Here is a 24626-nt window from a genome sequence, read left to right on the forward strand (position 1 = left end):
AAATTCGTTGACCCACGCGGGGTGTCCTTGTTATACGTTAAGTTCCTCGAAACTCCCAAAAACCTCAACACACTTTACGTTACAACGTAATCTAACCATCTTTCTTCAGACCACAAAAAAAAAAAAAAAAATCTAACAATTTTTTTTCCCTCTCTCTTTTTGGCCACTTCTGTAATTATCTTATCCCTACTACAATTACAATATCTCCTCTCACTTTCACCTTGTCAGAAAAAAAAATACTAAAAGAAAACACAATTAAATTCTAGTATGTAGCTAATATTATAATCTGGGGTGTCCAGCTGCATGTTTCAGTACATGATCTCAATCTGATCTGGCTGGGGCTGTGTATTCAAATTTCATTTACTAGTATTATACTATTGTAATTAATGGTCGTTGTTGCAAGAAAGAAAGTCACATTTTTTAAGCTCAAATTTCATTTTCAATTTTAGTTAGTTATTCTATAGTACTAGTACCTTCTTTCCTTTTTCTTTATCCCTACTCTATAGTGTCATGTCGGTACTAATTCTTGAAAACTAAGTTCTAAAGTTCCCTTCAACACCATTTTTCTTTGTTGTTTTTTGGTGAAAGTAGAGAGAGAGAATTATGGGGGAGACTCACAATCATGACCACCAGCACCAAAACCATAACCATAACCCCAACCCCAACCACAACCACCAGCCACCACAGGCGGCTGGGCCACCAGTAATGCCTCTTGGTTCAGCCAAAGGACCACTTTTTCCACCTGCAGAGCAACTACTTCAGCTTCACTACTGCATACACTCTAATCCTTCTTGGCGTTAGTATTCTTATTTCTTTTCTCTTTTCAGCTATTTATAGTAAACTATATGAAGATGAAGATTGATGTTCCTTGTTGTAAAGTTTGTGTCTTTTTCCCTCTTGGTTTGGGTGAATTTTAAAAATCTTAAAGTGTTGTTGTTGAAATTGATGTGTTTTGCTGAACAAGAATCTATTTGTAAAGATAAATTTTAAAAAATTGACACCCTCCTGTTTGTGAGTTTGTATTTTTTAATTTTTTGGTTGGGGTTGGATTTTAAAATCTAAAAGTATTGACACTGAAATTGATGCTTTTGCTGAACAAGAATCTACTTGTAAAGATGAAGATGGAAAACTGACACTTTCTTTTTTGTAAAGTTTGTGTCTTTGTCACTCTTGATTGGGGTGAATTTTAAAATCTAAAAGTGGTGTTGTTGAAATTAATGCTTTTTTTTTTTTGCTGAACAAGAATCTACTTGTGTAAAGATAACGATGAAAATTTGACATTTTTGTGAAGTTTGTGTTTTTAATTTGTTGGTTGGGGTGAATTTTAAAATCTAAGTAGGCGTTTGGACATGTGATTTCATCTCGCACTCATGAGATGAAATCCCAAATCATCCAAAGAGGCATGATTTGGGATTTCAAATCATGATTTTAAATGTTCTAAATGTGAAAGTTGACCCATAAGTTTATATTTTGTAAAAAAGATCCATAAGTTGGTAGATATATTTACCAATAATGTTTACCATCCATTTATATAAAAAATTAAAAGATCTACAACTCACGTTCAATTTTCCATTTTATTGAACTAAAATTTGATCAATTCTTTGTTGTATTTTTTAGAAAAGCCTTCTAGTAGTGTATTAATTTTGTTTTGAACTATGACTTGCTCATTTGATAAGATTGTATAAGAATTGGAAAAGTTTTGATAGTTTTCACAACTTGTGGGGTTTTATGTCCATAAGAAAAAACACAACTTCAGAAATCCAAATTGCATGTCCAAACATGATTTCATCTCGTGATTTCAAATCATGTCCAAACGGCTCCTAAAAGTATTGCCACTGAAATTAATGTTTTTAGCTGAACAAGAATCTACTTGTAAAGATAAAGAGGAAAAATTGATACCCTCCTTTTTGTGAAGTTTGTGTTTTTAATTTATTGGTTGGGGTGAATTTTAAAATCTAAAAGTATTTCTATTGAATAACCTTTTTGCTGAACGAGAATCTACTTGTAAAAGGTTTAACCTTTTATCGTGGTTTTTTTTAATTTATCTATGTTTTAGTTTCTGATTGTTGGAGATTGAGTGGTGGTGTTAATTTGTTATCTTTGAGAAACTAAAGCTATGTTCCAGCAGTTCTTTTTGTATTCTTTTCTTTGGTACAAATTCGATTCTAGTTCTCTGCAAGCCTAGCTCAGTTTGCTCTTATTGTGAGACAATCACGAAAATGAATTACTTAAAAGCTATGTCTCCCTTCCAGTGGAGAGAATTGATAACTTGGAGGTTTCCTCAAGGGGGATAGTACTGGAATGGGATTGACAAGAATACCTGCATATTGTTACCAATTGAGAGAATCCCCAGTCCAGGAACCTATATTGACATCGATTGTCAAGCTCTAATGCCATTACTCAGTTTACTCATTTTTCATCATCCGTCATTAAGTGAAGAGTTCCCTTCATGTGCGACAGTAGATAAGTAGAATTAGGTCCGCCTGTTGGAAGTTTTTTTCTCCTCTATTGCATGGAATGTGACATTGTATGGTTGGGTCTACACTGTCTGATGCATCTTGGTTGCAGATTTATAATGTGGCACAGCAAGTAATATGCTTACGAACATATTTAAAGTTCTTGAGATGAGCCAAAGATTAGACAGACGAAAGGGCCTCATCACTATCCATCCTTGTGAGGTTCAAGGAAAATGAGGAGTTGTAGTTTAACAAGGAGACACAGGTTGGTGAGGTTGTCTCTTGGCTTTATTTCATTTATTCCTCGAAAGTGACCTGCCTTCAGCAAGTCTAAGCGGATTACTGTGAGTAATTGAAAGGATTTTGGGGGAGTCTAATTCATCACTTGTCAAAAGGAAAAGTCTCTGCAGAGTTTATCGACTTCAAATTCATTTTATCTTCTGAATGGTCGACAATGTAATGATCGTTTCATGTGAGTCAATTGATGGTTATGCTTTTACGACAACACTCAGGTGAATAAATGAAAATCATAGTAGGCATTATGACTTCAGAAATCTCCCCATTTCTCCAATATTTGGAGTTGATATTGCTCCGACCTCCGAGTAAAAATGCTTTTGTTTGTGATATGGAGTTGAAACATGTCCACTTTTTTCTTGGGGAAGCTGTATATCACCAGAAGACTTAAGAATCAAACTGTTTATGGGAAGCTGAGTGGTGTCAAGCTTCTTGTTTAAGATACAGAAGTAGTAAACGTAAAAATTTGCATTCGTACAATAAATACTAATTCCCCAACCAAAAGGAGCTGCAGTCTATCCATGAAATGACTGAAATTTATGTGGATTGGGTTCCGGTACAGACAAACGATCCTCTAAACCATTGCAAGATTGCCTCAACATCACCTGCTATTCAGCTGAAGGAGAATTCTTGTATTTAACCATTTGGAGGAATATACTTTTGATAGAACAAAGGTTTCCCTATTGAGCCTTGTTTATGCTGCATGTGGCCCCGCTTGAAGGAAATTAGATGGATTTTGATGGAATTTAGAAACTCTCTTGAATAATTTGAAGTTGCATTAGATCACTTCTGATTATTTGCGGCACAGTTCTTTTTCTTGTTCCTGAAAATTGGAGTTTTTACATTGTTATAAAATAAAGAAATAAAAGAATTTCAGAAAACCGTGGCCATAACAATTTCAGGATCTGACTTATCCTGATTTTAGGATATGAAGTTTTCACCTTATGTAAATGAGTTACAGATTCCAAAACCTAATTTGGTCTTTTTCTCTAATTAGTTGCATGATTCTACATGTTGCAGCTCAAACTGTTTTGCTGGCTTTCCAACACTACATAGTTATGCTTGGAACTACAGTAATGATAGCCACGATTCTGGTACCTCAGATGGGTGGGGGTCCGGTATATCTCTAGCATTTCCCTTGTTGAGTATTCGATATGCCATTTCAATGTAATTATGACATCATGAGCTCTATCTTTATGAGCAGGGTGACAAAGCTCGAGTTATCCAGTCTTTGCTTTTCACATCAGGAGTGAATACTCTTCTGCAAACCCTTTTTGGCACAAGACTTCCCACTGTGATGGGTCCGTCATTTGCTTACATCATATCAGCCCTGTCGGTAATTAACGATCTCTCTGACGATAATTTCAGGAGTGAGCATCAGGTAAATAAAGTTTACTGTTTAGGTATTATCTCTATAACTTGTATAATATATTTTATGGAGACGTATCAGTTTTCTTGTATCACAACCCTTAGTAGGTTCATTCCCCTGTTTCACTGATTAGAAACTGTTGAAAATAATTCAAAATTGTAGGAAACCAAATTTGTTTAGGATTTGATATTATAAGTTTACTTAATGCATGTCTAAGTAGAATTTGTAGTCAAAATTATATAGGAATAGGTTTTTAGTTTGTAGTCAAAGTAAGTTTCATATTATTATAAATAGGGATATTGGCATATTGCTAGTTATTTTCATATAGCAGAGAGTAGTAGAGAGTAGTGGAGAATTGTAGTGAAGTAGTAGATTATTGAGTTTATGAATAAATTATTTTCCTTCAAATTGGTATTATAGCTTCTACGATTTTGGTAGAGAATTAAGTAACTTTTGCTGCCGGCAGGCAACACTAGCCAGTATGTGTCGCCAGTTGGCCAAGGACTATGCTGTCAACTCACGACAATTGTCAACTAAAAATTAGATTGTTTGGTGAAAATTTTATAGGCAGGTTCCAGTAAAAATATTGTAGGCTAAAAAGGAACAAGAAAATATGCACAAGAGGAAGAAGCTTTTTCCAAAAGTTGATGATTAGAAAAAAAAATAAAAAATTGGAGGTTGAAGACTGGTGCTTCGACAAAATTGGAGGTTGGAAACAAGTGCTTCAACAAAAACAGGAGTCTAGTGATAAGTGCATCAACATTTGGAAGTTGGAGAGAAGTGTTCCAAACCAACAAAAAAATGGAAGTTGGTGAGAAATGCATCAAAAATAAGTTGAAGAGAAGTGCTTTAACAATTGGAGGTTGATGAGAAGTGCACAACAATTGTAAGTTGGAGAGAAGTACTTCAACACAAACAAAAAGTTGAAGATTGGAGAGAAGTCCTCCAATACAATAACAAAGAGAGAGGCGCATACAACTATGAATTATGTGAGAATGTTGAAGAATAATTCTAAGTTGTAGGAAACCAAATTTGTTTAGGATATGATATTATTAGCTTATTTAATATCATGTCTAAATAGGATTTTTAGTCAAAATTATGTAGGAATAGATTTTTCATTTGTGCACTTCTCATTCAACCTTCAGTTGTTGAACCACTTCTCTTCAACTACCAAATGTTGATGCACTTTTCATCAACCACTAATTGTTAAAGCAGTTCTCTTCAACTTTCTATTGTTGATACAGTTCTCATCAACTTTAACTTTCAATCGTTGACGCACTTCTCATCAACTTTCATTTTCTTTTGTGGTGTTGGAGCACTTCTCTCCAACTTCCAATTGTTGATGCACTTGTCACCAACCTCCTGTTTATGTTGAAGCACTTGTCTCCAACTTGAAAGTGATTGCTCTTCTTCTCTGGTCTTGTTCTAATTCTCCTAACATCATTGATTACTCTGGAAACATAAATTCATGTACATCATAAGTTACCTTGGGTTTGTTACTCTTATATTAATTCTTTGATATTGTATGTTGGATCTTATTTTTGCATTTTCAAATTCTACTATAAGATCCAAAGTAAGTTGGCTAGCATCATAGGTTTAAATAAACAAAGTGGAAATCTAAAGCGGACCACTGATAAGGCAAAGCTTTCATTTCTTTAAATTTCTTGATCTATTTTAATGGGGAAGTCTAATTTGAAAATATTGTTTTCCTTCACTTGTACAAAAAAGAGGTTAGCGGAGAGCAGAAGTACAATGGCAGAAACTAAGATATTGTCATAAACTAAACTGCTAGTGAAATCTTAGTCCTATCAATTTAAGATAAGCAAGACCTTGTTTGGGGGATAATCTTAATATATTACATGACGGAGCTACCAGATGACTACTTTTTGTTGGGTAAGTAGTTTGTTTGACTTTGTCTATAGATAATATTAGAAGACAAGATTTTCTCTTGTACAAAAAAGAAAAACTGATAAGTACTTCATTTATAGTTTACAGCAGAAGCATAATAGTGGAAGACAAGATGTATAAACAAAAATGATGATGAAATTTTAATCTTGTTTAAGAATTAGGATAATTCAAAACCACAGTTTAAGGAACCGAGATAGACATGGTGTCTTAGGAGGCCTTTGATGGGTGTTCTTGAAATTACTTAAGAGTGCACAAAAGTTTACAGTTATATCTGATGCATTACCTCTTTTAATGTTGTTTGTAGAGATTCGAGCACACTATGAGAGCTATTCAAGGGTCGTTGATAGTGTCTTCCTTTATCAACATAATACTTGGATATGGGCAAGCCTGGGGAAATCTTACTAGGTAAGTTGTGTTTTTTTCTTCTGAATACTTACTACTAGTATCATTAGTTCTTGTTTGGAACTTTGGAATTATCTTTCTGTTTTTGGATTGCCTTCCCATTATGTTCCATCATTTTGTAACTTTCTCCGACGAGGGAATGACACGTCATCCTTCTTCTTTTCTACAGGTTTTTTAGTCCTGTTGTCATTACGCCGCTCGTTTGTGTTTTAGGTCTTGGTTTGTTTGGTAGAGGCTTTCCTCAGGTATTATCCCAAATATTAAAAAGCTTCATTGCTCGAAGAAGTTGCATAAACCTCATGCAATTTTCTTTATGATCCTATGATTTGATCAGGTGGGTGATTGTATTGAGATTGGCCTACCCATGTTAATTCTACTTATCATTTCCCAGCAGGTAATATATCATTTCGTTGACTAGTTTCTCTATTTGATAGTTCTTTCAATTTACTGGAAGATTGTAATGTTGGTCAAGTCATCTGCAGTATATGCAACGTGTTCATCCAGCTGCCCAATCCATACTTGAAAGGTTTGCTTTGCTCCTCTGCGTTGGGCTTATCTGGGCTTTTGCTGCTATTCTTACTGTTGCTGGTGCTTACAACCATGTGAAGGAGCGAACTGAGCTGAGCTGCCGAATTGACCGTTCGTTCCTTTTGTCATCTGCTCCATGGTACTCATCTGGATACAATTATGATAATGCCTTCGGCTTCTTTCTTTTCCTGACATGTATGTTTGGTTGTGTGCAGGATCAGAGTCCCTTACCCTTTCCAGTGGGGAACTCCCATATTCAGAGCTGGCAGTGTCTTTGGAATGATGGGTGCTGCACTTGTCTCATCAGCAGAGGTTCACTTCCCATTTTGATTAAATTTTCTTTTAGAAACATGGGTTTTAGTATTTGTTTCTACTAACTAATTCTGCATTTAGAAGAAAACTAGTTCTTGGCGCCTGGAGAGTATCACTTTTTAGCTTCTGTGGACCAGTGAGAATGCCACAAAGGTCAAGGGTTCAAGTGACCCTACTGAATGTCCAATTATGCTTTGATACTAGTTTTATTACTACAGTGGAAACGGTTCTCATTGAGAAATACTCAAAATTATGAACTTAAGTTGGGGGGTCATTCTGCATTTCATTCTGAGTTTAATTTGACCAGGGAGGAGATGGATGAATTAAAGTATCCTACAAAAAGAGAAGATATAGTAGCACTAGAGTGAAGAATTTCATTTTTTTTATTTGAGTTGAAAAGGAAATTTAGTAGTATATTTGGAGATATAACCACAATAGTAAATTAGAGATCCATAAAGAGCATTTGTGATATTGAGGTGGAGTTGTTGTAGTTGAAAAGGTTATTAAAATAAATAAGAAAATGTCTAGTCAATTTAGTAACTGCTGGAAGCTGTTAAATTAGCCTGTGGTTTTAACTTTTAAAGAACTATATCGGATTGGATTGAAGATCTTACGGAGTTTAGTAGATCCATGAATCGGGATCCTGATGCATATAGATACAAATGGTCCAATGGGAGCAAGAATTTCCAGGAACATTTGGAACAAGCTGTTTCGGAGCAGAAGAGCCGTTTTCTAGCAAACAGGATCAAGAATCATTACTCCTTCGTTTCGACACAAGAAAAAAGGATTTTTTCTACACCCCTTTCTTGTGTCGAGTTCTACTCGCACCCTATGATTTTTTTCTGCTATAATCAGTTGGTTGTCTCTCCCTTTAGCTATTTTCTTCACCTTTAAGTCGTCTGTGTATACTCTTCCTTGATCGTGCATCGATTCTTGTAGTCTTAAAGCAAACAGATTGTGGCAACCGCTTAGAGAGCTGCTTTCGTTATGATTGAAATTTACCTGGGATATTTGTTTGCAGTCAACAGCAACTTTTTATGCTGCATCAAGGCTTGCAGGTGCGACACCCCCTCCAGCGCATGTTGTTAGTAGAAGCATTGGCCTACAGGTGCTACATCCACCAAGTGATTCATCAATGGCTTTTTTACTTAGAGTACAATTTTTCTAATACTTTGATAAAGTTTTAGCATCAGAAAGTGGTTAAATTGTGCTTTGCTTCTTGTCCAGGGTCTAGGACAACTCTTTGATGGGTTCTTTGGTGCTGTTGTTGGCCATACTGCATCTGTGTAAGGGTTGATTTCTCTCTTGATTATGCAAAGTGTCTTTGGGTTAACTTATAAATAGCATCAATGGCATGCTTTTCAGTTAGATACTGTATAGTTTATCTCGTTCCGGGAACTTAGGTGTAGGCTACTGCCTAAAGCTACTTAAGATTTCTGTTCCTTAAAGTTCAAATTAGTACTATTGTGGTGCTTCCTTACTAATTTACGGATGATATAAAACTGCAGCGAAAATGTCGGCCTTCTGGGACTAACTCGTGTTGGAAGTAGAAGAGTTGTTCAGATTTCTACTGCTTTCATGATCTTCTTCTCTATATTTGGTTTGACACTTTCTCTTCCTTCATCCCCAACCTGTCCCTTGCTCTCTTCTTCCCAAATTATGTTTTATCAGCAGCAATGACTAACGCAAGCTGTTATCATCCAGGAAAATTTGGAGCATTCTTTGCTCAAATTCCGTTGCCCATATTTGCAGCTATCTACTGCATCTTATACGGTATAGTTGGTAAGTGCTTTTCTCTCTTATCTTGTTTATCTTCTCTTCGTCTTGTTAACGGTGACTAAAAAAAGGTTAAAAATTTCTGCAGCTGCTATTGGTATTTCCTTCATCCAATTCGCCAACAAAAACTCGATGCGGAATATATATGTGCTCGGAATCTCTCTATTCCTCGGTATATCAATACCCCAATACTTTGTAATGAACACAGATGTTTCTGGTCATGGACCTGTTAGAACTACAGCTGGATGGGTAAGAAACATAACTTCACATGACCCGTCGTTCTGATTTGGCGATATGCATTTGATAGTGAATTTGAGTTATATTACTCCTAGAATAAAAATTAATCCTTAAAGGTGCACTTGCAATTACCTTATAAGCGATCTTTTAAGGTAGACATTCTTTTATATGGGCAGTGCATAGAACTTAAACTTGTCTGATTTTTCTTGCAGTTCAACGACATATTGAACACGATCTTCTCTTCACCTCCTACTGTGACAACGATTGTCGGGACATTCGTAGACAACACACTCGAAGCGAGACACTCGATTGATGATAGAGGCGTCCCATGGTTGGTTCCCTTCCAGAGGAGGAAAGGAGATAGTAGAAATGATGAGTTTTATAGTTACCCTCTTAGAATTAATGAGTATATCCCTAGTAGATTTCTGTGATAACTTATACATCCATGTATATGACTGTAACAAGGTGTATGACAAATTTTCTTTTTAGCTCACAACTTAGCCTTTTTATCCTTTCATTTCAATTCTGTCGCATGAAATTTGTGAACATCAGACATCTGAGGCCTGCAAGTTTTGATGATGCATAGCCAGTAGGAAGGTATGGCAATTTCATTTCAGTTTATATTTTCCATGCATGTTATTAAGCTAAGTTTATATTATGAATTTGAAGTATATAATTGTGCAGTATAAATAACACTATCAACGTATCTCCATCGAGCTCCCCAATCATGGCTATTAATAAAGTAAGATTGGAAATAAATTTAAAAAACTAAACGAAATAGTAGGTTTATAGTAAATTGTCATTTATGAATGGCGAAAGGGAAACTAGAATGGTCTCATATTCAAACAATGAAAAGAAAAACGAAAAAAAGAAGAAGAAGATTTGACACATTATGATTCCATCAGTTTTGTGTACTTGATGTAACATTTCAAAATTCAATTATTTCACAAAGATTTTGAAATTGGTCAAGATTCTAGTTTATGGTCTGCTCTTATGATGCTACATAGAACTTGCTTCATTTGTAGATTTATGCTTTTGACTTTGATCATTATAAGACAGTACCAAGATTGAGTTATAGACAAACAGTTCCAATTTTAACAGCTGGAGCATTAACCATGAAAGTGATCTCCTTGGTAACTTACAAGAGCATATGACTAAAACAAAATATGTTTTGGTACGGAAACCTCAAACCTGTATAGTACTATTCGGAAAGTCAATGAGCTAATGCATACAGATGTAGGGCTGGACATAAATATCGAAAATCGAAAAATCGGACCGAACCGAACCGAACTAGTTGGTTCAGCATTTGGTGTCCACCCTCAAAAAACCGAAACCGAAATAACCGAACCAAAGTTTGACAAAACTGAACCGAAAAACCGAACGCCCACCGTAGTTTATTCTCTTCTTGACAAGTATATTCTCTCACATTTGGTGAGAGCTTGGAGAAATAAGGAGTTGTATTGATGTAAAGGCTACTCGAACCAATTTTTTCTTAGTAATTTTAATTATTTTGCCATTACTTAATTAGTAGGACCATATTCTGTGAAATCAACTTAGAGTTGAGATACTCTTAGGTTGATTATAGTTTTTTACTCTTGCAAAGCGTAGTTATTCATTTTGTAATTGATTTCGTTATTTTCATTATTAATAAAAAAATTCGCTAGGCTCGCTGCTTAGTGGTATAATATTAGTTAATAAAAAAAAATTCGAGCGGAGGTCTATTGGAATATTTCAACAAACTCAAACACTGTATGGTTTACGTTTTCAGAAACTTCGGTGTTCGGTTTTTAGAGTTCGGTGATTCGGTTTAAACAAAAATTTAATACATTATCCAAAAAAATTAAATTAGTCCATACCCATTAAGTTTAAACCCAAAAAAATTCAATTGTAGCAAGTCCTTTTTTGCTTTTGTATCCCTAATTTTCCACTTCAGTTGAGAAAATCAAATATCCTTAACAAAGGAAGGTGACTAAGATGTATCTTTAGGATTAATGTATGTCCTTTATGTGTTTTCTTAATTATTAACTACTGTATGTATGTATATAACACCTAGTAATCCTATATCATGGTTATGATTTTCTGTTCTTATGTATCCTGTTTGTTTGATTTTGATTTCAATTTATCATTTTTATGTTTTATTGCTTTTGAGAATATGAATTAGTGTAAATGGAATCACTTCTAATATCATATCAAAAAAATCGAACTGAAAAAATCGAAACTGAACCGAACCGAAGAAAAAAACCGAAACCGAAAGAAGAAACAGTAGTTGGGTTCGGTGTTCGATGTCACCTTCAAAATCGAAACCAAAATAAATTGAATCCGAAGTTTGATAAAATCTAACAGAAGAAGAAGAACGCCACCGTTGTACAGATCTACATTTACTAAGCTGGCCGCCTAAATTTAAAGCAATTATAAATGCTATTATAAAACTTTCTTTAAAATGAGTATCTAAAAAATTCTCTGACGATCGAATTAGATCTCATGAGAATGTGGTTCCTTTGCCTACTTACCTTAAGAAAAGGATGTCACATAAGAGGGGTCATCTGAAACGGCATTTTTGTTCAACGTCTATGGGTCAAGAAACTCGTTGAAAGCAATATGTTGGATGTGAACACTACCAAATTTTGGTGGGAAATTTATCAAATGCTTTGAACAAACCTCAATTCCTTCGCAATCATCTGAAGAAAAACTAGCAAAGAGTCCCTACAGATTTTTTACTAGATTTTTTTGGTTCCATGAACCTCAGATTAAATGGGGCCTATTAAACATTATCTTTTTTGGGTCAGAATATTAAATATTGTCTTTACTTTCACACTTTCAGTGATCATGATTACTTGTTAGCACTTAGCCGGGTCCACACGTTTACTTCCAATGTTCATTTTTTTGTTCATAAATTTAAATTCAAGGTTTTAAATTTATGAATTCTGAATATAATTATTTATTTATTGAGTTCTAAATAACTTATTTATACATATCAAGTAAAACTTCTTACTATAAATATAGAAGTTGAACTAAAACTATCGAGTTAGACAGTTTTTGTAACTTATATTGTGGATGCGCCCTAACAGAGTCAACACTGCCGTGATCATTCAAAATTAAGATTTTGTAGCTTTGAGTTAGAATAAAGAAAGAGTGCCTTCTAGAATGGATATCACTTCTAACTGTTACTACACCAGATTTACACGATCAACATAAACTATCATGTTATAGCAGATAACTTACCTTAATCTCACTTTTATGGATTCCCTGTTTACTCGTTTCCGGCATTAACGCTTAGTAAAGGGAAAGATCAACTTTGAGATGTTGTCCATCTATTTATTTACATATCGCTACATACTATTTACACGAATATTAAGAGACCCCAACTAAAGGGGAAAATTACAGAACTGGAAATTGAATACTGAGGAAGGCACTCAAGAATAGAGCACTCCTCAGCAACCTGCAGAAAAAAAGACTTAGACAACATTTACACAAAAAGAACTCCAAGTAAATGGAAAACTGACTACTGAGATAGCCAGTCAAGAGTAAAGCACTCCTCGGCAACTTGTACACATAGACCTGGTACAGCCTTCTCAACATCTTTCCATTGACAAAAAACTTCATCGTCACAAATTACACAACGTAACGATTCAAGAAAGGCTAGACAGCTTGGCAAACTCGAGATTTGAGGGCACTCCCGCATATCAATCTTCTCCAAATTTCTACAGCACCCAATGGCCTCGGGGAGACATCTCAAACCAACACATTGTGAAATGTCAAGATACTTCAACTTTACCAGATGACCAATTCCGGGAGGAAGCCTTTTCAGGTGTGGGCAGGCATATATCCTTAAAACTTGTAGAGCTTGTAATTCACCTAAATCAGATGGAAGTTCATAAAGACTATCACAATTAGTGATACTAAGGCTGTTGAGCTTATGCAACCGGCAAATACTTGATGGCAGCTTATTGAAGTTGATGCAATGATCCATTGTGAACTCCGAGAGCTGTGGGAACAAACCAGGGAGGTCTACAACTGACTCATCTAGGCTGTTTTTCATGTCACAAAGCATTAGAGATATCTTTCGTAAGTTATTCAGAGGATTTGTGGAGTCGGATAAGTGAGTGACGGATATCTTCTCGAACCAAAGGCTTCTCAAGTTGGTTAAATGACTGAAGACAGACATGTTATGAAGAACTGCATTGGCAGCACTATAGTTTATGATTATCAACGCCCTTAGCTTTGGCATGTTCTCCAGGAAAGGAGGCAAGAAGTACTCAGATGAGGCAAAATTGAGAATCAGTACTTCAGCTTTCGGGCAATCCATTCTGAACCAGTCCATTTCGCTCATTTGATCTGCATTTCAAGAGAAATAATTTCTGTTTATACCACAAGAACAAACTTTTCATTTTTAAGCTACCAGAAGCAAATAAGAACCGGTAATACCTGTATGCACAGAGATAACCCGTGCATGGAAAGGTTCATCCACATTTCTTTCCCATTCTTTTGGAAACCTCGTGTCTCTTCTCGGCATGACCAATCGCCTTCTCTGATTTACATCATCACGGTTGCTCATATGAATTGCTAGGTCTCGTAAGACATCATGCTGAGACACTGATATCTCATAGTAACTGGTATACATGTCTCCAGCTCTGCCACGTGAACAACACATTGAAGTCTATCAACACATTGATTTTTTCCATAAAGAATCACCTTCTAACAAAATTAAAAGATTGTTTTAAGAAGATTTGACTTCACCGCTTACCGTGCATCTTTGACTAGATTTAGAAGATTTTTGTCTGAAAGTTCAACGAGAATGTGAAAAGCCTCTTCCTCATCGATATCATGTAGCTCCACCCACATATTAATTAGAACATCAAGAGGAATCCTTTTGTCTTCTGGGAAAGCACCCAAGTCCAGGAAACACTCTCGCACCTTCTCAGGCAAACAGTCAATACTCAATTTCATTCGCTCAAGCAATTGCAGTTCATGAGACTCGCAGACAGGTTGGCTTCGTGATAATCTGTTTTTTGCACTTTTCCAGATCATCTCAGGCTTTCCCTTCAATGAAGATCCAATGACCTTAAGAGCCAAAGGAAGCCCTTCACATTCATCCACAACCTAAAAATCCAAGAAGCTTTAGTTTGCTTAATGCTCAAGTATTACTAGAAGTTTTTGCAAAACATATACTCATACCTCTTTGACAAGCTTTTGATTGAAACCACGTGGAAAGGAATTGTGTCCAAAAGCAAAATGGCAAAATAAGGACATAGCTTCATCTTCCCTTAACAACTCCAAATCATAAATGCAATCAATGATCGATGGAGGGAACTTGATGCGCGATACAACTAGGATCTTGCAGCCAGGGATCTTGAAAATTAGCGGCTCCAGAACAGATAGGGACCAAACATCATCAAGAATCAAGAGTACCGGGGAAGGAGATTTCATGTTCCATTGGTGCTGTAGGTTCCACTGGGGTAACATCTCCGCGTATCCGTAACCGTGGAGATTGCACCCTGATATCTTTTCCCAAATCATTTTCCTCAATTGCTCCACATTTGGAGATTGAGAAACAGTGAAAAAGAAAATCTTGTCCTTGAAATAACCTGGAAAAACACAACTAATTTAGACTGTACTCCAATCAATACCTTTTGATGAGCGCAAAATTGAATGTGTTGAATGAAGCTGGAATCAAGTCTCTTATGTCTGTTAGAATTCAACTGATAAAATAAAGCTGATAACCGATAAAGTTTTCTCCTTTTATCCTCTGTTATATCAGCAACAAAATAGAGTAAATAAAGAGAAATGAGAAACTTTTTTGTGATTACTTACTTTTAACTTGATCATCAGCAATCCAAAACAGTAAAGTTAGAGAAATGAGAGACTTTTCTGGGATTAATTACTTACTTTTAACTTGATCATCTTTACAAATCTCTTTAGCCAAGGTAGTCTTGCCACTACCACCAATTCCACAAATCTCAAACACACCGCTATCTTGTTCACCCATCAGCATCTCCTTCACTTTCCTCTTCCCCAATTCAATCCCAGCACCTAAATTTACAAAACTGTCCTCAAACCATTTCTCATCCTGTTCCACTCTTTTCACAGCTTCACCTAAACACCCTCCTCCACCAGCACCTTCGTCGTCAACTCCAATTTTTATAGCTTTAAGCCTATGCTCAAGCACATCAAATCTCTGCTCCATATTAAACCTAACATGATGAACATCAGCTAGTACATGTGCTTGCATTGTAACTTGCATGAATCTCGCTACTCTTTTCTCCAGCCTCTCCATTTTCCTCGCCAACTGTAGGTTCCTGTTATTGAGGTAACATAATTAGCTGTTTGGCCATGAGAATTTTTCACTTTTTTCCGGAATAAATTTTCACTTATAAAATTTCCAAGCCAACTTGGATTTGGATTCCAAATTCAGAAAAGTGATCCAAACCTATTTCCAACTACATCTTCATAAATTCAAAATAAAGTGCTTGCTTCTCTCATTTGCAAAGAGTATAACCAAACACAACTCTATCTTCAACTCCAACTTCATAAACTCCAAATAAAGTGAAAAATATTTGGAATCTATGGCCAAACACCTATTTAAACCCATTTGGCCATAAAAATTATTCACTTTTTTCCGAAATAATCTTTCATTTTATTTAAAAATTAGTGTTTGACCATGAAAATTCCAATTCCAACTCGAAGTTATATTTCAAATTTGGAAAACAACTTATAGCCTGTTTTCCAACTAGCGTTTCACTTTTGAAGTTACATTTAACTACATTCAAATTTCAAGCATGAATTTTATTCCAAATGTTCTTTGCAAAAAGTATAACCAAAAATTTAAAAGATAAATACACGAAGAAGTCTCAACATCTACTATATATACATAAAAAAAATAATTTTAACTTTGAAAATCTGTAATTTTTCGGGGCCGATTAGGGGTTCGAATGAACACCCTGGAGCCAATGTGGCTCCGCCCCTGCCAAGCACAACTCCAACTTCATAAATTCCAAATAAAGTAAAAAAATATTTAGAATCTATGGACAAACTCCTACTAAGTAATTTCTAACTGCTTAAACTTTTAGATGAAGAACAGGCAAATTCAATGACCTATCAGGTTCAAATATCCAAAAATAAAAAATATTCACACATGTTTGGTTCATGAAAAAGTATAATTCATTCATAAAGAATATAATATCTCTAACTGTTTTAAGCTTTTAGATGAGATGATCACACCTATAGACATTCCAACGACCGGAGTTGATCACTTTTCCAGCAAGTTCATAACCATCTCGGAGAACTTTGGAGAAATCATCAAGCTGGTTTTGACGTATCTGTGGAAGTTCAACACCTGTTTGTTTGATTTCTTGAATGATTGGTAGGAGACCATTAATGCTACTGATAAGGTTCTCAGCACTTGACCTGCATAAAGATGATTTCCTTACTATGGCTATCAGGTGTTTTAGTAGTTCCGTCGCGATTTCACCAGCGAAAAAGTCAGTTACTGCCATGTTTGGAGACTTGGAGTTGCTGGTGAAATTTTGGTTCTCACATTTCTGGTGGAAGAGTTTGGAGTTGTAGTGTATGTTTATTAAGCTACTACTACGCTTATACGGTACTACCTCGTGGGGACTGTGAAATGACAAAGTTATTCCTCTATTGTTTTTATTTTTTTTGTTAATTTTTAAGAGAATAAATTTGTGTTGGTCATTTTAAAAAGGTAGAATAAATTCGATATTCTTTAAACTTGTTTAGCAAAGTCATTTATACACTTAAATTATGAGGTGTTCTAATTGAGCATCTGAATACATGACAATCAACTTTATAATAAAGTCTGTAAATGTAACACCCAATTGCAAGCAAATTAAAGTTCGTAAATCTACTCCCGATTGCAAACAAATTATGTAAATACAACCCAATAGCAACAAATTAAAGTCAACTAATTAAATAAGTGGATCCGTTAAATAAGTTATAGTTTCCCCTCAATATTGTGCCATTCTCACGGACAAAAATTGTACTGGAGTGGTAAGTACTCCTTCATCCTTAATCGGAAATTTTGTCTTTGAGCCCCGATTATGAAATCGTCTTGTTAGAGAATGTGGGATTTTCCAATGCTAATCCAAATTCAATCGGGCCTCTAAACGGATACCGAACACCTCATGCGGATGGAAAAAAAAAAAAAGACATTCTGCCATTCTCGAATTAATCCTTTCAATTCTCTACATCGAATAAAATGAACAAAGCAAAGTCCATTTTTTGCTGAAATTGAACTTGACATATTTGACTAACTGTAATTAATTACCACCAACTATACAAGTCTATGGGCAAATAAAATCGCCTCCAAGACTTGAGCATACTGACCAATTTTCGCAGGTTCTCGTCGCTTCCATGTGCCTATATTTCAAGAAAATGCAGTCCACTTGAAGAAAAACAACGATTTTAGAAGCCGGCTTTAGTATAAAGTTGAAACATTAGAAAGCAGGTCCGATAGACTGTAGTTACATTGACAGATACTAACAATTACTCAATAAAGTACAACTCTGATAGATGCTATTTTTATTTTAAAGACTTGAAACATTAGAAAGAAGGTCTGATAGACTATAGTTACATTGACAACCTCTTAAACTTATCAGTAAATTTCATTTAGACACTCAAATTATGGTCTATTCTAATAGAGCACACCTACTTCTTGGCTTTCGTCGAAGAATATTGGGGAAATGTCTAACAGCAAGCATATAGTTTTGTTCGGCTGGTCACCTCCTAGCATAGGATGGGTAGCTTTGGACATGGGGCTCTTCGAAGGAGTATTTTGGTGATGTATTTCGTGATTCTGATAGCAGGTGGCTTGGAGGTTTTTCAATCAAAATTGGAGTTTGTACATTATGTAGAGCAGAGCTATGGGGAGTCCTCACTGGCCTTCAAGAAGCTTGGGATAGGGGGTGGCGCCGAGTTGCCTTGCAGCTTGATAATGCTATTGTAGTTCAGGTGCTGCGGGCTGGAAGAACTCTGCCTCATCGGATTGGTGATATTGTCAACCGCATTTGTCACCACTTGGCTAAGAATTGGGTGGTCTCTGTTGCCCATATTTACAGGGAGGCTAATTCGGCTGCTGATGGTTTAGCCAATTTGGCGTTTGATCAAGAGCAGGGGCGGAGCCAGCTTATGTCCAGGGGGTTCATCCGAACCCCCTCGGCGAAAAATTACAGTGTATTTTCAAAGTTAAAATTATTTTATTATGTATATATAGTAGATGTTGAACCCTCTGACTTCTTCGTATATTTACCTTTTGAAATTTTTGAACCCCCTGGATGAAAATCCTGGCTCCGCCACTGGTCAAGAGTTTCGCTTTGAATGACATTCACATGTGTCTTCTAGCATTTCTTCGCGTGCTGCAGGTGATGTTGTTGGGATCTCATTTTCTCGCTTAGTTTCGGACTAGTTTCTTATTGTTTTAGTTTTCTTTAAAAAAAAAAAACATAAATAATCATATATATATATATATATATAAAAGCAGGCAAAGACCCGCTGATGTGGCATGCCTCATTGACCAATAATGCTTTCAGGCCTTTTTATTTTTTTTTAAAAAGAGCCCAACTCTTTTTTAAAAAAAAAAAATTAATTAATTATGCCCTTTCAGGCCTTTTTATTTAACATCAACAGAGCGAACTCCATTTTTTAATTGATGCCCATATCTATAAAAGTCAGTTTCAGCCATCTCGGTGGTCTGATTGTTTGGATCCATGAAATCAAGAAAGGATTGTTGATTTTATAAAAGCTCTATGGATCCTTGAAAGTGAAAAATCGGCCTATCTTTTAATACAAACAAAAAGAAATTATGTGGAAGGAATTTAGTGGACGCACTAGGATTTGGCCTGGGTTTCCCTTTACTGTGTTGAACCTTAACTTTGCTGACCGTGGATACATATTGTGATTAATATGGCCAAAATGAAGGCCATTAATATGGGTACGTCAAAGTTTAACCAAAAGTCATAACTTTAGGCTCTTGGCTTTTCTAATACATGGGAATAATTGTCTCTTTAAAAGTGGCTTTTGAGTGTATAAAAATAAACTGAATGAACGGAAATCACCAATGAGGCTTCACTTTGCAGAATGGTATTGAAGTTTTACTTTTGTTGAAGAGACTTCTGGAATTTCTTCCTTTACAAAATCTGGCATGGCTTTTGGCATTTCTACTAGAGGGTAACAAAGGTTTACAAGGCTCTGGTGCGTCTTTACAATGCTATGATTTTATTCCAAATTACTTTCTTTTGTGTTCTTTGTGGAATAGTTACTTTACTGTTATTATTGAACACGCGCATGTGCTAAACCTTTGCCGGGTTGGAAAGATAAAAACAAGTTGCTAATTCTTATTGGAAGGAGATGGAAGGTATGTACTGCTATTGCTTGCTCTTTTGGTCCGTTAGCGAAGGCGGGTCTAGAATTTGAATTTTATGGGTTTAAATCCGTAATTCTATTATTTTCATTAAATAATTATTGGGTTAAAAATCCATTGGTTGTACATATTTAATAGAAAATTTTTAACATATCTACATAGTCTAAGTCAAAATGTATGAGTTCAGATTAACCCATTGATAATACATAGGATTGGATATGCCTTTGTCTGTTAGTACTGAGTATTCTCATTCGTCGGTTTTTGCCTTTTTGGTATTATTACTTTACTATTTGATAATTCAACGTGATATAGCTTGACACTGCTGAAGAGAGTATCTTTCTACTACAGTCAAACCCCTCTATAACAGCATCATTGGGTCCGAATTTTTTTGACTGTTATAGAGAGTTATTGTTATACACCTATAACAGCAGTTGCCATTAAAATAATATGTGACTGTTATAGACAAAAAAGATGTATAAAACCTATATTTTTTATTTTTAATGTTGTAAAAAATAACAAATTATTTAAAATTAAATCTCAAAGATATCAATATTTTACTAACTAAACATTTAAGAAAGTTAATACAATTTTAATAAATTCATAACCGAATGTATAAAATTTAAGCTCTAAGACACGCATTTTAAATCTTCAGAAATATAATATATTAAAATATCAAATTAAATATTTTTTCCATGAAGCTCTTTTATTTATTGTAATAAAACAATGATATTCATATGTATATTAAATAAAGTTATAGAAGACAATGATATTCTTAGATTACAAATATGTATTCATATGTAATATTTTGTCATAAATATAGTATATTAAAGTATCAAATTAAATATTTGATCAAAATCTATACACTTACTATTGGTAACCATATATATTATATTTTTTATAAAGATAATTAACTACTATATTACCCGAAAAAGCAGATAGTTGTTATATGGGGGGTAATTTTATAAAAAGCGTACTGTTATAAAGTTAGTTGTTGCCGTTATAAGTAAAATCTTTATTATAGAGAAGTAAAATATAACATAAAAGATCGGTCCCGAAAAATCTTAGCTGTTATAGAGAAGTGCTATTATACGCGGATGCCTTTATAGAGAGATCTGACTGTCTATATATATATATATATATACACACAAAGTAAAACCAAACTGTGCAGAATCTAAACTGTAAAATATATACAGTAGAGAACCAAAAATTAAAGTAATCATGAAGAGTTTGATATTTTAATGTTAGAACAACTATTATTTCATAAAGTCTAATGAGGTATTTTAAGACCGCGCGAAGCGTGGGCTTATTCACAAGTTTAGTTTATATTCACAGGCAATATAAATGTTTTTCACGCGACTTGATGGAACTGTTTTGTAAGTACAAGCAACCCGATCAACACGGCAATTTGGGCCCATATTAGTGGGGCCCATAATGCCATTGGCTCAGAAGGCGGCATTTGTCTACTTTTGGTGACTTTTCCCAGTAATTTAGGACGTCGCTTTGTGTTTCTGTGATTAAATAATTTAAATTTTCAATCTGATTTAATGATAATTGCTGTTACCTGATATTAAACCGCAAATTAGCATAAAATTTCTTCTATTGTTAAATTATTTCGTATGATTTTCCTTTTTAATCTCCAATCCAGCACAATAAACTCAATTACGACGAGATTCTAGTCTTAGACAATTCACTAATTTGAGACTCAAAAAGTATAATCATATTACCGATTACAAGTCTATACCGAATTATTAACTCCAAGACTTTAAAGATATTGGAATTATTAAGCTTGAAAGTTGGGTCCACACTCAGTACTCAAAAGTTGAAAATTTGAGATCCAACTTTCGCAGAAGCTTGTAGCTTTGAACTCACATATATATCTTTTGTTGATTTTCTGTTCGGTACTCGCTTTAAAATTTGATTAATAAAAATTTTCATCAGAAAATTTTATTTTTAAAGTAAAGCATTCTCTATCAAGATTTTTGAGGGGATTACAAAACAATTTCCTATCAAAAGGGACTTCATATACCTATATTTAACTAAATGCCAATCCACGACAAGGGGACGCGACTTCATTTACAAAAAAAGCTGGTTGTTCTAATAAAGATGAAACATAGAAGTAATAGATACGCAAGATGATGATAACCTTTGATAGAGTGACTGATATCGACATAGCTAGGGCTGTTCACGGTTTTGGTTAAAATCAAAACCAAACTGAAAATTTAACCAAATTGAATAAAAAAATCGACATTTGGTTTGGTTTGGTTTGATTTGGTTTTAAATTTTAAAAACCGATAATATTTGATTTAGTTATGGTTCTATTAAAAAATAACCTAATAAATAACCGAACCAAACCGATAAATTATATAAATAAATATTATAATTATTTAAATGTATAATATTAGTTTTTCATAAATAATTATAAATATTTTATACCTTTTAATCAATAATTTGATTTTTTGTCTACTTATTTTATATGATTGTTTAAGGCCCATATTTTTAAGAATATATCCAAGCCCATAGCTTTAAGTCTTTTAACTCTTTTAAGTGTTAAGTGTAAAGTGTAAACCTATTAACAGAAGCTCACGTTAGATTCTAATGACTTTAACTTAAATTTTTAGTCTTTCTTTGTCAGCCATTTGATTTTAGGTGGTTTCTTCTATTTTTTCAAATTTATACCTTTCTTTTTTCTTGTCTGAATGGGTCCTAAACTTCTAAAAAAATTCATATGAAAAGGACAGAGGTTGTAGATTTGAAGGTTCCTATAGAAGATACTTCAGTAACATCAACGTTTGCTGCAACTCAAGCACATGGTACTGCCCTGATACTTCTTCTGTGGGTAATCCTCCTAAAAAGCAGAAAAGAACAATTCCTTGTAATCGAGACCCTAGCCTTAGGGATAATGATAGAAAATCATCTGAAGTTTGGGATTTTAGGTGGTTTCTTTTTTTTTTTCAAATTTATACCTTTCTTTTTTCTTGTCTGAATGGATCCTAAACTTCTCAAAAAATTCATATGAAAAGGACAGAGGTTGTAGATTTGGAGGTTCTATAGAAGATATTTCAGTAACATCAGCATTTGCTGCAACTCAACACGTAATCCCACGATACTTCTTCCGTGGGTAATCCTCCTAAAAAGCGAGAAAAGAACAACTCGCTTGTAGTTGAGACCCTAACTCGGGGATAATGATAGAAAACCATCGAAGTTTGGGATCATTACATAAAGTTTTTTTAATAAAATGGGAGAATTGAGGGCAAAATGCAAGTATTACTCCAAAGTTTGGGATCATTACACAATTTTTTTTTTAATTTCATATATTTTCATTTTAATTTTAGGTAATCTTTATGTTTAATTAATATGTACGTTTGTAACTAAAAGCTCCTATGCTCTACTTTATTTTCAAGTATGTGTATTAAGATGACAGAAATGATGCAACCACTACTAAGTTAGTTTTTAACTCTATATGTAATAGTTTAACAATTTTGGGTAACTTGAGTACTACACTATTACTAATAGTGAAAATATTTCTATGATGTATGTTCCACCTTAAACTATAAATAAAAGTTATCGTTTGAATAAAAAAAAAAAAGACATATCTTTTTCAACTTTTTAATATTTTACTGATAAGTCTCATGGTTGCTAGTCATAAACCAAAAAATCGAATCAAACCGAACCATGAATACCCCTAGACATAGCTACACCAGTGAGGAATAGTCAGTTAAATATCCTTCAATAAAACATTTATATTGTAATATATTGACTAGATATTATCTTTTTATATGTTTTATTAAACTCCTGACACCATAAAAAAATTGATTTTTCTATTAGTGAAAGATACTTATTACTATAGTATAAAACAGGCAAATTTTGTAATGAAGATAGTTATACACTATTCTTTTGTCTTATTATATTACATACCTTTTGTATTTGGAAGACTGACATATTAAATTATTCCCCTTTTTTATTTTAAAGAAAAGTTGTGTTTATATAGTTATTTTTATGTAAACCTTTTGAAAAAACAATTACTACTACTAAAAACTAACAACTTTAACCGCAATTTGAAATTACTTCTCATACCTCAAAAAGATAATTCAATTTTCTTCTTCAATCTGTCCTGCTTCCACAAAGGTTGTACTTTCTTAAAAAGTTGTTATTTGAATTTGACACAAAAGCATCTTTGAAATTTGTTCGCACGCTTTTCGATGTAATTATAATTCGACAATTAAATATACATCTCACATCAAGTATTATATTATACTCCTTCTGAATAAAAAATATCGTTCACTTAGCTTCTGCATATTCTTTAAGAAAATTCTAATTTCGAGGCAAAAATAATTAATTAACTAAATTAGATATTAAAATTTGATCACTTAATATTTAATAAGAGCAATTTTGAAAAAATAAAATTAATTATTCCTTAATTTGATAAGTGGAAGTTCGAGACAAATTAGGCTACTAACAATGGAAAAAAGGAAGTACTCCATAATTTATTGAATTTGAGTGAATGTTTTGTTAATCAATCAAAATCGGGAAAGGACTTGTAATATTAATTGGATGTGGTCCATGGGTAGACCGACCCGGTCAACACGGTGATATGGGCCCATGTTAGTTGAGGCTACTGATGATGGCCTACTACTCTACTCTATATTTGCCACTTTTTTAAGCGACTGGGCCAACGCTCTCTATCTCCTTATTATTTTTTTCCCTCTGATGAAAGTGTACGGATACTCGATTATTATCATTTAAATCATGAGTATTCATCATGTATTAGCCTATTATGGGGTGTTCGATTAAACCCTAACTTTTCAGGCGGAGCATAAATGTAGGAGTAAAAAGTTAATCAAATTATAGTAGATATAAATTCTTAACTTTTAAAATATAATAAATTCAATAATAAAAATCGTAAGATTGAACCCAAAGAGTTTAAATGTCGAATCCGCCTCTTCTGACAAAGCCAAAGTTCAGATAAAAT

At 34.2% G+C, this 24626-nt stretch overlaps 2 protein-coding genes and 1 long non-coding RNA gene across 3 annotated transcripts; 1 reads left to right on the forward strand and 2 right to left on the reverse strand.

The window, feature by feature from the left end:
• Positions 1–225: 225 nt before the first annotated feature.
• On the forward strand, positions 226–9903 carry LOC132033328 (nucleobase-ascorbate transporter 3). The gene is made up of 14 exons (XM_059423276.1): positions 226–796; positions 3771–3868; positions 3955–4131; positions 6332–6432; positions 6599–6674; positions 6764–6823; positions 6912–7096; positions 7173–7269; positions 8291–8377; positions 8497–8555; positions 8778–8869; positions 8974–9051; positions 9134–9294; positions 9495–9903. Exons 1-14 carry the CDS (start codon positions 604–606, stop codon positions 9711–9713), a joined length of 1683 nt encoding a protein of 560 aa, XP_059279259.1. The 5' UTR covers positions 226–603; the 3' UTR covers positions 9714–9903.
• A 2656-nt stretch (positions 9904–12559) lies between these two features.
• LOC132033329 (probable disease resistance protein At4g33300) lies at positions 12560–16869 on the reverse strand. Its single transcript, XM_059423277.1, has 6 exons — positions 16501–16869; positions 15169–15578; positions 14458–14867; positions 14027–14382; positions 13708–13913; positions 12560–13617 (listed from the first exon to the last, which is right to left on the reverse strand). Exons 1-6 carry the CDS (start codon positions 16773–16775, stop codon positions 12785–12787), a joined length of 2490 nt encoding a protein of 829 aa, XP_059279260.1. The 5' UTR covers positions 16776–16869; the 3' UTR covers positions 12560–12784.
• A 2012-nt stretch (positions 16870–18881) lies between these two features.
• LOC132035312 (uncharacterized) lies at positions 18882–19768 on the reverse strand. The gene is made up of 2 exons (XR_009409215.1): positions 19593–19768; positions 18882–19257 (listed from the first exon to the last, which is right to left on the reverse strand). It is a non-coding gene; the product is annotated as an uncharacterized LOC132035312 (long non-coding RNA).
• Positions 19769–24626: the final 4858 nt, after the last annotated feature.

Source organism: Lycium ferocissimum, chromosome 10, assembly GCF_029784015.1.
Source record: "Lycium ferocissimum isolate CSIRO_LF1 chromosome 10, AGI_CSIRO_Lferr_CH_V1, whole genome shotgun sequence".
In the NCBI taxonomy this organism is placed as follows: domain Eukaryota; kingdom Viridiplantae; phylum Streptophyta; class Magnoliopsida; order Solanales; family Solanaceae; genus Lycium; species Lycium ferocissimum.

Excerpts from the sequence above, each read along its gene's own strand:
- LOC132033328 (XM_059423276.1), top strand. The coding sequence starts at position 604 with ATGGGGGAGACTCACAATCATGACCACCAGCACCAAAACCATAACCAT. Across the intron at positions 797-3,770 it reads ACACTCTAATCCTTCTTGGC|CTCAAACTGTTTTGCTGGCT; the intron begins GTTAGTATTCTT and ends TACATGTTGCAG. Across the intron at positions 9,052-9,133 it reads CATCTTATACGGTATAGTTG|CTGCTATTGGTATTTCCTTC; the intron begins GTAAGTGCTTTT and ends AAATTTCTGCAG.
- LOC132033329 (XM_059423277.1), bottom strand. The coding sequence starts at position 16,775 with ATGGCAGTAACTGACTTTTTCGCTGGTGAAATCGCGACGGAACTACTA. Across the intron at positions 13,914-14,026 it reads AATCTAGTCAAAGATGCACG|AGCTGGAGACATGTATACCA; the intron begins GTAAGCGGTGAA and ends TTCACGTGGCAG. Across the intron at positions 13,618-13,707 it reads GGTTATCTCTGTGCATACAG|ATCAAATGAGCGAAATGGAC; the intron begins GTATTACCGGTT and ends CTTGAAATGCAG.